This window comes from Cryptococcus depauperatus, chromosome 2, assembly GCF_001720195.1.
Source record: "Cryptococcus depauperatus CBS 7841 chromosome 2, complete sequence".
NCBI lineage: Eukaryota > Fungi > Basidiomycota > Tremellomycetes > Tremellales > Cryptococcaceae > Cryptococcus > Cryptococcus depauperatus.
The window spans coordinates 1684369-1697463 of record NC_089469.1 but is presented as its reverse complement, the minus strand read 5'-3'; the positions used below and the strand labels follow the sequence as shown (position 1 = coordinate 1697463).

The window sequence follows — 13095 nt, the reverse complement described above, 5'->3', positions numbered from 1 at the left end:
GCCAGTTAGATGATGTTGGGGGTTAGTTCTTCAAATAGCGCTCAGCTTTTCGTCTTGCGTGGAAGTAAGAGGAGCGACGAAAAGATAGAGACTAGGCAGGGAGGCGCTGAAAAGTCTAGGATGTCATTAGGGAATAGAGAAACCTGTCAAAGAGGCAGGGTTTGTCAGCAAAATGTCAGAGAATAAAAGTGAACATTAGAAAAGATGTACACAGATACTTAATCAAGTTATAAATTCAACATAACAAGTATTAATGCGTTTTTGCCTTATCTTAAAATTCTTAAAATGTGATTGAACGGCATCAAATTAACACTTTGTTTGAATCTTGGACATTCATCTTTAATCCTTATTCTTTCTTTACAAAGCAAGCAGCAGTCACAGTCTCTATAACCGCATATATCACGACGCTTATCGTGGAACTCTTTCCTCATGCTCTTGTCTGCAACATCAAGCTAAACCCATCACACGACCAACACGCAAAAGATGGGTTTTAGTCTGATCTCATTCGAATTATCTCAATCCAGCCCAGTCGTTTTGGCTCACATACTCGGCTATGCAAGTATAGGATTCTGGCTATGTGCTCAATTACCGTCAGTAGTAATTTGTACAGAGTAAAGCTTGAGCTTAACAAACATGCGAAATGTCACTTTGTGATAACAGACAAGTATTCAAAAACTTTTCCCTTCAATCATGCGATGGGCTGGCATTACCGTTTCTCGTAAATTGGCTATTTGGTGGGCTATCTGTTGAATATATTATATGGAATTACTAATGAAGGGAAAAGGAGATATAACTAATCTCATTGGATGCCTTCTTACAGACCAGCTTCCTTTTCAAGTGAGTTTGGGCATAATCCTTTTCTTCAGTTTGCAACTGATTGAACATATTTAGACTTATTTGGCTAGCTATTTTTGTCTTGTAGATCTTGCTCTGTTAGGGCAATACTTTCACTATCAACCGAAAGCTGAACCAATCCTTCGTTACACCTATTCTGCATTCTCGGAATCACCACAGCAAGTCTTACTAGTTCCACCCAATACCGCGCCCGTCAACAGAACCCGTTCAGCATCCGGGAGCCTTCTGGTTTCTCCCTTACCGCCTGGACCTCAGACTGCGGGACTACACAAGCTAAAGTCCAAAAGAGCTATATGGTCGTCTAACAGCCAATTTCCTCCGGCAGATATCTCAATCTCATCTCCTGCCGAGGGGTCTTACGCGGCAATCTATGAAGCTGCTCTTGATGTCGCACGCGCTGCGGAGCGTGCAAACGCTCATTCTCAATCTCGCAAACGTAAGCGTCGAATCAGCCGTCGTAATACTTCCCATTCGTTGCTCGCAGAGTCTGAATTTGAAATTGGAGAGGGTGCATTGATTGAAAGTTTTCATTCAGAATTGTCTAATGGGTCAAGAAGCACAACAAAGAGTTATCCTCGCGGGGTCTTGAATACAGGCGGAGCCAATGATCGGGGACGTACATTGCGTCGTGGAGTCCAAGGGGGAACAGGCAGTGGTGGAATATCTACAGGAGGTAGTGGCAATACAAGTGTAAACGCTCTCTCAGGAGTCTCGTCTCCGGGAGACTCCAATAGCGAGGAAGACGATAATTTTGAAAGCCTGTCGACTCAGAAACAGGGTAGGCTGGCATTGCAGCGGAATGATTTGAACGAAACTCGGCTCTCTCATAGAGCCAAGAGTAAAGAATCAAAAAAGAGCCGGAGTTTGAGTCTCGTTCGAGGGTCCGGCGGGAGAGGATCGAGAAGGACAGCGGGAATGGCGTTTATGAGCTTGGGATTGCTGGTAGGTTGGGGCGGGTTTTCAGGAAAAAGGGTTGGAGAAGTGTCTACACATGGCACCGTATTGGAACCACCAAAAACCCTGTGGCTACCTACCAGGCATCCGCCCGTTACCTCTCTCTTTGCATCGCCCTCCTCAAACAACTCACCCTTCCTGCTGAATGTTCTGGACACTAATTTGAACAATCAGGCAGACTTTCCTCTCCCGCCTGAAGACTCTCCATGTTTTCAATGTATTGTTGGTAGAATATCGGCTTGGAGCTGCACAACCCTGTACCTTACATCGCGTATGCCTCAAATCTGGAAGAACGCAAGTCTCGGAACTCTCATTTGCAACCAAAGCTGATTTTGATGTTGTAGTTTCAACGCAAATCCGTAGAAGGACTCTCATTCCTTTTATTTCTTTTCGCATTCTGCGGAAATGTCGCCTATGTGGCATCTATTCTATTGGAATCATCGGATGCTGCTAATCCTTCAAAGTCATCACATTATCTTTTGGAAGCTTTACCCTATTTACTCGGATCTGGTGGCACCCTGGTTTTTGATCTGACCATCATGATTCAATCTTTCGTGTATGGATCTGCCCCACCTCAATTTCCAGCTTCGCTGGATCGTTCTTCTCGAAGAAAATTGATGATCCCTAGAAAGAGAACATTGCATGTTGAAGAAGGATGGGGATCGTTGACGCAGTCACAATTGTTAGATAGAGGAGAGAGGGCGCCACTGCTAAATGCCTCAACGAGTGGTCTACATTCCGCGCACAATCACAAAGGAGTGAAGAGAGTAAGAAGTGTAAGTCCGACAATAAATAGATGAGCAAAGAGCGCGGCCGTACCATGTGAATAGGACATAACTATTTGGGGTATTGGAATCTGTTGTACAGTCACGTAAGATTGAAATGACAAGATAGAGATGGTGCATGCATTATTATAACCAGAAAGATAAGCAGGTGTGCGTCCCAGAACTGGTCGTATTGGTTGATTATTGGATCGTTCACCTTCCAAAACGGCCATGTATAAACAATCAATCTTATCGGAATACGCCAGAGCGGGTTTACATATTGAGCGGTGTAGATTTACAACACTTCGACATCTACACAGCAGCCTGATCCTTTGCTTTACTGGGAGGTGGTCCGACAGGAGGAGCATATTGAGCAGAGGCGTTTGCAGTGTTTTGTGGACCTGGCTTCCAATTAGTATGCTTGACTCAACCGGTACAGTAACACTTACTTGTAGCAACATTGTAGCCTGGTGGAGCAGACTCTCCTGCAAGACCCTCTTGTCTCTTCCTTTCTTCTTCTTGCCTAGCCTGTTCCCATTCATAGCCATGTTCATGGCCGTCTGAGCCACTTTGAGCAGCGTTGGTGCCATACTGACCAGCCATGCTGGGCTGATACGTCTGGGGAGGTGGAGCTGGGTTACTTCCATAAGGATTGTTGTTCCATCCAGCAGGTGGAGGAGGTGGGTTATTTGCGTATGAGCTTTGACCATGATGGTTGGTGAATGGAAGAGCAGGAGGTCTGTATTTGGCAAATTGCGTGCGGATTTGTCTGCAAAGTGGCGTTAATGCTTGGCAGTATTTGACTTGTATCAACCACTTACTGACGGCGCCAAAATCCACATAGAGAAAAGAGGATGCAAATGCCTGCGGCGATCCCTAGTCCAATACCTAGTCGAGCACCCCAAGAAAGACCGCCGTTGCAGTAGTATGAACGTCCTGCCAAAAAAACGATCAACTGCGTTCCGGCAGACATATAAGCAACTTACCCCATGCGTCGTAGCATATACGGTCTGCATAGACACTCTGTGCTCCCAGCAAGAGAACGAGGGATAGAATTAAATGCGCAAACATTTTCGTTCAAACGGAATGGAGATGTAATAAGAAATCAAGAATAAGAGATTGAAATGAAAAAGAGAAAGTGTGCAATTCAAGATGGCCCCTGCATAGTGGCGGAGATCAAGATTACGTCATACTATAGAAAGGCGGTAATGTCCCTCAACGGGACCAAATTCTACTCTTTTCTTTTTTATTATTCTAAACAATTATTTATCTCTTACAACTATACAATGACTGACGAGTCACCTTCTGCGTGGTTCACTCTGACACACCAGCGGAATGTAGTAGAAATCGATTTCGCTGGCGTCATTACCGCCTCAGCGTTCTTGACTATCCAGCCCACCAATCCTTCACTCCAGGCGATATACCTGCATGCCTCGCCTCTGATGACGGTCAAGAACGTCACGCTTTCGTCCGCAACCACTGTTGATCCCTTACATCCCACTCCAGCTTCGTTTGCCCTCGTTAACCCCTTTCAGCCGCTCCCGACGCGCGATCCACCCATAGATATGAAATCCCATCCAGAAATAAAGCGCAAGATGTGGGCGACTATGGCTGAAGCAGATGAAGGAGAATTGGCCATCTCGGTGTCAGGTGGCTGGGTAAGGCTACAGCCAGCGCCAGGGCAAGATAGCCATGTGGCATTTGCGCCAATTCACGTCCAGGTTGACTATCAGCTAGTCATTGGAGGAGATGTTGTGGAAGGTATTGTCTTCAAGAGACCTGGAGATGCGGGAAATGAATATGTAAGCAAAAGAGAACATTTTGTAAACTAATGCGTATTAGCAAATACCGCACATGTTTCTATCGCCCACTACATACAACTCGGCGAGATCATGGACGCCATGTATAGATAGTCTATTCGAGAGATGCACGTGGGAATTGGAATTTATCGTCCCAAAATATCTAGAGGGTGGGGATTCTGACGGAGAGAAAGCATATCCAGTTATGGTTGTGTCGAGTGGGGAGCTGATGGAGCAGGTTTGTGCTGTTACTCTTTGTTATAAGCTCATCAAAGGCAGACTACCCACCCTCACGATCCCAATAAAGTCATATTTTACTATCTCCAAGCGAATCCAACATCAGTTCAGCATATCTCGTTTGCAGCAGGGCCTTTCGAGATGCACTGTATCTCTGCTGAAGAATCGCACAAACCCATAATTGGATTCTGTCTCCCTGGCGAACTTGAATGGCTTGAAAATTCAACATCATTCTTACCCCGCGTGATGGCCTTCACCACCGAGCTTGGCTCTTATCCCTTCACAGACTTTAAAATTGTCTTTGTCAATAATCTCAGGACTGAATGTGTAACTGCCGCTACACTCGCCATCGTGTCCTCTGATCTTCTCCATCCACCTTCCATCATTGAACAAGCCATTGAAGTCCGCAAGACTCTTTCCCTTGCTCTAATACAGCAATGGATTGGCATCAACATTATTCAACGCACCTTCTCCGATACATGGATTGTCAACGGTGTCGCTCTCTATATTTTGGGACAATTTCTCCGGCATCTTTTGGGTAATAATGAATACCGCTTCAGATTGAAGAAGGATATTGAGCGATGTGTTTTGCAAGATCAAGGTTCTCAGTATCCGTTGTGTATGCCTGGAATTATTGAACCGCCTGATGCCCCTACGACAGCATTTATCAATCTCAAAGCTCCAGCTGTGCTTCATATTCTTGATCGATACCTAGCCAAAGCTGGTACATCCCTCGGACTTTCTCAAGTTATCCCTCGTATCTTTATGGCTGCCTTATCGGATGCTCTTCCAGGTAATACTCTCACCACAGGCTACTTCCTGCGTCAATGCCGCAAAGTCTCGGGTCTCGACATGGGTACATTTGCCGATCAATGGATATATGGCAGTGGATGTCCACGGTTATCAGTCAGGACAAACTTTATCAAAAAAAAGTTCACAGTCGAGCTCTCTGTCAGCCAGACTATTCCAGCGATCGAGTATCTTAACTCATTGAGCGAAAAACAGCAACAAATGGCGATATGGAAACGACCGACACAGTTTTTTGAAGGTAGCTTGACGGTGCGAATTCACGAAGCTGATGGCGCGCCTTTTGAACATCTCATCGATATTAAAACATCCAACAAAACATTTGCTCTTCCGTTCAACACCAAATACAAACGTACTCGTCGTTCAGGTCATATTGCCGCGCGATTTCACAAGGCTCACACAGAAGTCGATGAGACATTAAATGAAGACGAAGACGAAGCGCAACTACAGGCTGCAGACCGTGCAGGGATCTTTGCGTATCCGCCATGGGAAGACGAAGACGAGCGCAGAAGATGGAAAGTGGCCGAGTGGGACGAAGGGGAGGCAAATGCAATGCTGGGAGAGGGTGGTGGATATGAATGGATCAGAGTCGATCCAGATTGTGAGTGGCTGACGGTGATTGAATTTGCGGAAAGGCCATGGTGCTGGATAAGCCAACTGCAAGGCGATAGGGACGTCATTGCCCAAATTGAAGTGAGATATTATGTTTAGAAGAGCTCGAGGCTAATACGAGGTAGGCAATTTATAACATGAGGATGTATCCATCACCCGTTGTAGCTAGCGAACTTGCCAAAACGGTATTGGTCAAGAACTATTTTTATAGAGTGCGAATGGAAGCAGCGCGGGCGCTGTCCTTGGTGAGTTTCGACCTCATACAATTTTCGAATAATGAGATTGACTACAACAGTATAACACCTCAGAATGCGATTATATTGGCTATTTCCTTATAATGAAGCTGTTTCAGACCTGTTTCTGTTACGCCTCTACTACGAGTGAGGCGGAAGCACCTGAAATACGGTGTCGTCCTTTACCAAATGATTTTTCCAATATTGCAGATTATTTTGTAAAAAAGGTCAGCCAGAGTTTTGATGCAAGATTAGCGATTATTGATCAAAGATACAGAGTCTGATTGCTGCAATGGCTGATCTGAGAGATCCTGCCACAAGATCTGTCTGGAAAAACGTCAGAATTGCTCTACTTGATCTTATAAGGTTAAACGACAACACGACTAACCGATATTCTGATTCTTACTATCTTGCCGCCATTATAGCTGCCATATCCAATGCCTTCACCATTAGCGCTGCAGCACAAGGTATCCTCTCAGAATCAGAGTTGGAATCAGAGCAATTGATGCTGAAAGAAGCTAAAGATGTGCTTGACCGAGCTATGACGGTAGACAGACTTGTGCCGAGTTTCCACAACGTAGTTACAAAAGCGGGACTGCAGGCACAGATAAAATCAATCTTGGCAGGGCAGAGAACCAATGATGCCCGAGAGTTGTTGAGCTATACTAGGTTGGTTTGTTGGACTACTTGGTCTTGTTCATATTTGATTATTCGCAGGGAAGGCAACTACGAGCCGATTCGCAAGATCGCTTTTGACGGACTTCTTCTTTGCAAACCACCAGGTCGCAGCGGAGCTGTTGATCAATACCTTTTCGATGTTATCAAATACGACCATTCTCTTACAATTCGTCGATATGTTACCCGAGCTTTATCAGAATCAATCCTTGTTTCCTTGGCCCTGGGCGAAATTACCAGTGCCATACCCTTGCCCGGTGTATTAGATTTGACTGATGAAACGGAACAAATGAGGACACAAAGAGCAGAAGGGCAGAACAATGCTATCGTCAAAGCGTTAAGAAAGGATTTTGGAAACAAGTTGGATGTAAAGCAACTAGTTCAGGACAATTTGATGTGAGATACAACGTTTACAGGTTGATGATGGCTAAGTTATCTGCAGTGAGAGCGTTACACTTCCAGATATGGAAATCAGGTTTGCCCTCCTCAAACTTGCTGAGGTCATTTCGTCCAGCACAACAGAACCATTACCTGGCAATATCATCACCCTTACTACACCATTAATCGAAACACCTGTGGCTCCCCCGCCGCCCAAAATCAGAATCAGTATGTCTGGTGGAGGGATTGTATCTCAATCGCAACCAAGTTTGTCGACCTTTGCAGTTTGATATCTTGTGCTAATCCGTGCGACAGCTCATGAATCTCTGATGGAGGAGTCTCAGCCTGTCGTCCCACGCACTATTCCCAAAATCATCCTTAATACTAAAGGCAATGCAACGGCGAACAAGAAGAAAAAGTAGCAAAGCACAAACTCTCAAAGATTAGAGTGACATTAAGAGACGAAACGAGCATAACTCAAGACTATATGTTTATTGATGACCATGCAATGATCCCAACGCGGCACCATTTAGAAATTCATAGATTCGTTGCAAAAGAAATCAAAACACATATAAAAAACTCGACTAATTAGCATTTTCTGCCCTGCTAGAATGATCACGCCTGAAAGATTATAGCATGTTTTTAATGCATGCCACTTTCAACGCACGGCACAAACTAGCGTAAAAGTTGACTTTCTGCTCTTGTTAGTAGCAGCAACAGCGGACTGATCGCAGAAATTCGACAGTTCTGTCAAAGGCCATATGAGCAACTTCTCTTCAGGCTTAGTTGACCGAGCTTATGTTTGAATTGGGAGCTCTTTGTGATTATTCAGGGTGACCTTTGGCTGCGTTTCAAGGATGAATTCGCCATTTGATGATGAACGATGGGCGAGATGAAGCGGATAAAACTGAGAGGCAGTGGACTCATTCGGCTTCGTTGACAACATTGAGTCTATTTTGCGGCTGTGAACAAGCTATTTTTGGAATCCATTGGGAAAAGAGAAATGCACAGCAACACATTACTGTGATCACGCTGACGTGAACACGTCATGGTTTAACAGCGACTTTTTGGCATAGGAAATCATATTGCTGTGTAGCTGAGCGACTGAAAGGTAGGATATCTGCTTTGTGACCACCAATTAGGAGAGTTCAAAAGCCACAAAAGACACATCAAGCAGACGGAGAAAAATGATATGACTCTACTTCCAAAGGTCAATCTCGTCAGAAATATGGATTGCAAGTCATTTGATAATTGGCGTATGGTGATTATGGAGATGACTTTGCGGAACAACCTCAATCGTGCTTTACGAGCACCTGTCCTGCCGTTGCCCTCATCAGCTCACCATTCAAATTATTTTCCCTCACACAAAAATGTATCAACTTGACCTCAGCAAGGCAAAAGACGGGAAGAATAGCCGACAAGCATTGTCACGAATGTTTCCAACAGAGCCTAATCCCCCTTACTGACATCCAATTCCAGTCTTGAGGGAAATATACCGTAAAATCAGGGTTGCTGACGGGTTTCGCAAATATGTGAAAATCACCCATCACTCCCATTTCAAGCACCGCATTCATTCAACAACCGAATTGACTTGAATGCGTCTACTATCGTTGTATAATTCAGGAGCGCCTTTTATGATGGGAACTTTTCGCTTTTCAGTTAGTCATTAGAATTTGCCTTTAACCCTGTCGCTTTCCTACACTCTAAACTCTGCGCTACCTCTATGGGCAATACCTCTGCCACTCCCTATAGCCACAGTTATTCCCTCATCATATCATTTACAATCCAGGACTTACTAAAAAGATTGTAGAGATGCAAATAGAGATAAAGAGAAATCGTCAGTATTCATAAATACAGATGGAATCAAAGTTCGGAATCAAAACTCGGAATAAATAAAAAGTGGTGACAACTACAAGGCACCAATCCTCTAGTTGTGGCCAGATTTCAGAAAATCTCACACCAGATCTTAGCTCCATTTTCTTCAGACTAATGTCGCTTTTTTACAAGAGATTTAATGGTGTTTGATTGCTCAGACCCGACTAAATCGCACTAGCGATTAATTAACACAGCGCATTGTTCGTGATGGTGACTGTATCCCATCAAACTCATCTTTGCTTCCATCGATGGGTGTATAAAAGGGCCAACGCATCTTGCTTCTCTTCATGTTCCCACCCTTCTAGTAACTGACGATATGAGCTCCTCTGAGAGCGACTTTTCACCCTCCAGCTCGACTACTTCATTGTCTAGTTTTGAGTCGGCATACCCTTCTCCCAAGTTTGCGACTTCAAGAGGTTTCCCAATCCTATCACCCAACCACCCGCTGCGTGATCAGCTCTATGGTCAAAGGGCTAACACTGCAAGCCCTCTACACATGCCAAAGGGTCATTTTGTCGATTGGCCAGTCAAGTCCTATTTTGCCGCAAGTGAAAAGGTAGGCGTCTTTGGGATGGCATCGCAAATGTTGACAGAACAGAAAAGTTGGGTAATGGCGTCTTGACAAAGTCATATGGATTACATCCCTCTTCTCTCTCTATTGCCCGGTTTCTGCGCATACCTCGAAGATTGCGCCCCTTGCTCCTGTTTTGCGTTTGTATCGTCACACTTTGTCTTTTCGTTTTCAACCGGGCATTGAGTGAAGCTCGAGCTGCAAAATCTTTGGCGATGCAAAAGCAAGAATCTTTAGGACGGCGCCATGTTCATATAGAGGGCGTCTATGACATGAACAACAGAAAACAACATCGTCTGTTGAAGAAGGAGGCAGAACAAGCCAGGACTGCTGAAACCGACGTGCAGAGCTCAAATTCAGAACGACAGATGCTGAGATTTGAAAGTTCTGAACAAGAGTTGACTGCTTTAATATGGGCAAGTCGTTCCACATTTCATTCTAGTTGATTAACTCATCCCTGCTAGTTTGTCACTTCCACTACGGCCAATGTCATTCCTAATCTCGACCCGGCCATGCCTCTTGACCCATCACTTGTTCTCGATTTTGATCCCTATCATCCCAATGCTCGTCGAGATCTTGCTATCCTTCAATTGGAGACCAATGCTCTCTACCCCCTTGTCCTTTTCGGTAGAATGCGCGACCCACGTTATCGGGAGATTAAAAGCATACTATCCAAAGTCAAGATCACTCCACCTCTTCTCACCATTGAAGTCGACCAGCGCAGAGATCACAAGGTTTTCATCCCTACGATTGCCAGGCTCTTGGGAACTTTTGAACTGCCACAATTGACTCTTGAGGGCAAGGTAATCTGCAACTATAAAGAAATCATGTCTCTTCACACGTCTGGTGCTTTGAATGATAAATTACAAGAGAATGGATCTGTCTGGGTAAAAGAACTGAAGAAAAAGAAGAGTGTTTGGGAAAGGGAAAGGATGGAAAACGAGCGCGTCCTGGGCCCGGCGCCTATCGTTGATGTTTTCTAGATGGGTGTGTAATACTCTCTGGACGAGAACACACCTGTCTGCATCTTTTGTTACTTCATCTTTGATGCTCGAGCAGACAATTGTCATGTTTTCTTGAATACTGTTTGTTTGTATCATGACATAATGGAGTATACGTTACTCTATGTCATTATAGAAACTCGGTAGAGTGCCATTATATTTCTATTGGCTCTATGCACTACTTATTCACCTATACATTTTGTTAATCATCTTCATCCATTTCTGTTGCATTCTCTTGCGTCTCTTGTACTTGTTCGTCTTCTTCCTCATCAACATCCATGTCTTCTTGAGCATCTTTGTCATCTTCGTCATCGCTATTCAAAAGGCCTCTTTGGTATTCTTCAATGACAGGTAAACATAGATCATCTGGTGCCGGAGTTCCCGTCTCCCACATGTGGACAAACTTTGTCCGGATAAGGCTCTTGATGAGTGTGGCCCATGTCGGCATATACCAACCCGATTTCACCTGCGTGTGTCTCAGCAATAGATATGCAGACAGACAGAGGGGTCATACAGTGCACATTCTTGAAAGGTGTTCAGTATCGTTAATGTATCGGAAGATGAATGGATCAACAACGTCACACAGCTGGAAATCACTCTGTTCTCGGTTGAGATACTGTCCGTCAAAGATGTGTGCTTTCCTGAGACAAGTCATATGCGCTGCCACAATCTAGGCTTGAGATAAGCTCACTTGGAGTCCAGAGCAGGTCGTTTTCCTTGACTTATGAGACGTTCTTGCTCCGCATTCCACCACCCTTTTACGCGTTCTTCTTCTTCATCATCTGACTTGACGTTGATTGGGTTTTTGACGGTTTTTTTCTGGGGGTAAAAAAACACTCGCTGATACCTATACACATAGACTCTCAGATGGGAATTCTAAAGGAACTGTTACGTACCTGCGAGCTTCGGGATCAGCTACAGGGTCATACCCCAGCCTGACATGACAATTCCAGAAAACTCCAGTGGTCATCACGTATGCTACAGCCGTGATGTAGACTTTGTTTCTGTAGAGGTCAATATTATGCGTAGGTTGTAAAGATAAAACGATTTACCGCCGAATCTCGCGGGCTTGTTCAGGAGAAAACTGTGCTAGGAGAGAATGCTTGGTCCACACTGGTCTCTCTAAGAATTTCTGCAAAGTCTTGTTAGAGCTTTGTCTACGATTTGGCAGAATGTCTCACATCTCTGAGTTTCTGTAGCAATTCCGGTCTCAACTGGCCAAGCTTATCCTTGATAATGGCAGTGGGAGCAGTCGGCACGTCACTAGGCGAGTGATCATGCTGCAACGTCTGTGGCGAGATACCAGAGATACGAGCCTTGTTAACGTACCGCGTCCGCAATCGACCGGTAATTGGATGTGGCACTTGTTCAGGGGTAGCTTGAGGAGGCATCTTGAAGCTACCATTCAAGTCAGCTTGTTTACCAGGCGGGACAACTAGATTACTTGTAAGCAAAAGGAAGCTGTCTTGTTGTGAAAATCGGAGGAGGCTGCAAATCTAATTTGGAGCGATATTCAACATGCGGATCCAACGAGTTGGAATTGGGTTCTACAAATTCTTCGTCCAGAGGGGGAAATGTATAATCCAGGATGGCATTGTCTACACCAATCAGCCAGCAGCAAGTAGTCCGTCCAAACCAACATACAGTCTAATCTTTTGAGAGCCGATAATAGAGACGCGGTATGGCCGTTAGGATCAGGCGTCCAGTGATAGTCTGCCATGGCTAGATATTCAACCATCACATATCTTGTTAGTCGTGTTTACCAGTAAAGACTCTTGCTGGTTGCGATGACATACAAACAAAGCGCACTGTATAATTCACGACGCCTGCTATTTGAATCATGAAAACACCTTGAACATCTTGACTGCCTTGAGGCTTTCTGTGCCGACGCTTGACCACTCTCAACAACAATTTCTGGCTCTGCGTTCGATGTCCTCTGAGCGGCGGGCCTGGTTGGTCGCCTCTGAAACGGACTTGAAGATTTGCTCTTGCAGCTGCTGGAGCGTTGAAGCACGCGTTAATAGTATCTTGCGAAGCATAATTGAGTATAGCTGCTGGTTCCGAAACTGGACCTGGGTATTCAATAGACGTATATGGATGTTTTGACAGGTTGTGATAGGGTGCTAAAGATGATGTCCTTGCTTGTGCTGGTTCTCCCATGCTTTTTTTTTGCTGACGCCAAATATAAATGCAAAAGAAGAATACAAAGTTGAAAATACAAGTAAAAAGAATAAAAATTAAAATAATATTGAGGCTTTTTGTACAAGGCATGAATTAAGATGCGATTACTGATCTTTTACTATATCTTTCATTATTTGTATCCATCTTTTACAC

The 13095-nt window shown here is 44.6% G+C and overlaps 5 protein-coding genes across 5 annotated transcripts; 3 read left to right on the top strand and 2 right to left on the bottom strand.

Annotated features, from left to right (window-relative positions):
- Positions 1-483: 483 nt before the first annotated feature.
- On the top strand, positions 484-2684 carry L203_101954 (uncharacterized protein; the record flags this gene model as incomplete). Its single annotated transcript, XM_066211385.1, has 6 exons — positions 484-590; positions 661-734; positions 785-837; positions 892-2103; positions 2154-2585; positions 2640-2684. The coding sequence occupies 6 exons, from the start codon at positions 484-486 to the stop codon at positions 2682-2684; spliced, it is 1923 nt and encodes a 640-aa protein (XP_066067482.1).
- Positions 2685-2885: 201 nt separating this feature from the next.
- L203_101953 (uncharacterized protein) lies at positions 2886-3644 on the bottom strand (the record flags this gene model as incomplete). Its single annotated transcript, XM_066211384.1, has 4 exons — positions 2886-2974; positions 3023-3342; positions 3395-3509; positions 3560-3644. The coding sequence occupies 4 exons, from the start codon at positions 3642-3644 to the stop codon at positions 2886-2888; spliced, it is 609 nt and encodes a 202-aa protein (XP_066067481.1).
- Positions 3645-3859: 215 nt separating this feature from the next.
- On the top strand, positions 3860-7736 carry L203_101952 (uncharacterized protein; the record flags this gene model as incomplete). Its single annotated transcript, XM_066211383.1, has 8 exons — positions 3860-4375; positions 4652-6109; positions 6154-6273; positions 6324-6488; positions 6539-6930; positions 6979-7332; positions 7379-7581; positions 7630-7736. The coding sequence occupies 8 exons, from the start codon at positions 3860-3862 to the stop codon at positions 7734-7736; spliced, it is 3315 nt and encodes a 1104-aa protein (XP_066067480.1).
- A 1769-nt stretch (positions 7737-9505) lies between these two features.
- On the top strand, positions 9506-10743 carry L203_101951 (uncharacterized protein; the record flags this gene model as incomplete). Its single annotated transcript, XM_066211382.1, has 3 exons — positions 9506-9745; positions 9793-10176; positions 10225-10743. The coding sequence occupies 3 exons, from the start codon at positions 9506-9508 to the stop codon at positions 10741-10743; spliced, it is 1143 nt and encodes a 380-aa protein (XP_066067479.1).
- Positions 10744-10963: 220 nt separating this feature from the next.
- L203_101950 (uncharacterized protein) lies at positions 10964-12921 on the bottom strand (the record flags this gene model as incomplete). The annotated part of the gene is made up of 9 exons (XM_066211381.1): positions 10964-11227; positions 11276-11402; positions 11453-11608; positions 11658-11765; positions 11814-11893; positions 11943-12159; positions 12206-12359; positions 12406-12483; positions 12558-12921. The coding sequence occupies 9 exons, from the start codon at positions 12919-12921 to the stop codon at positions 10964-10966; spliced, it is 1548 nt and encodes a 515-aa protein (XP_066067478.1).
- Between the last annotated feature and the right edge of the window lie 174 nt (positions 12922-13095).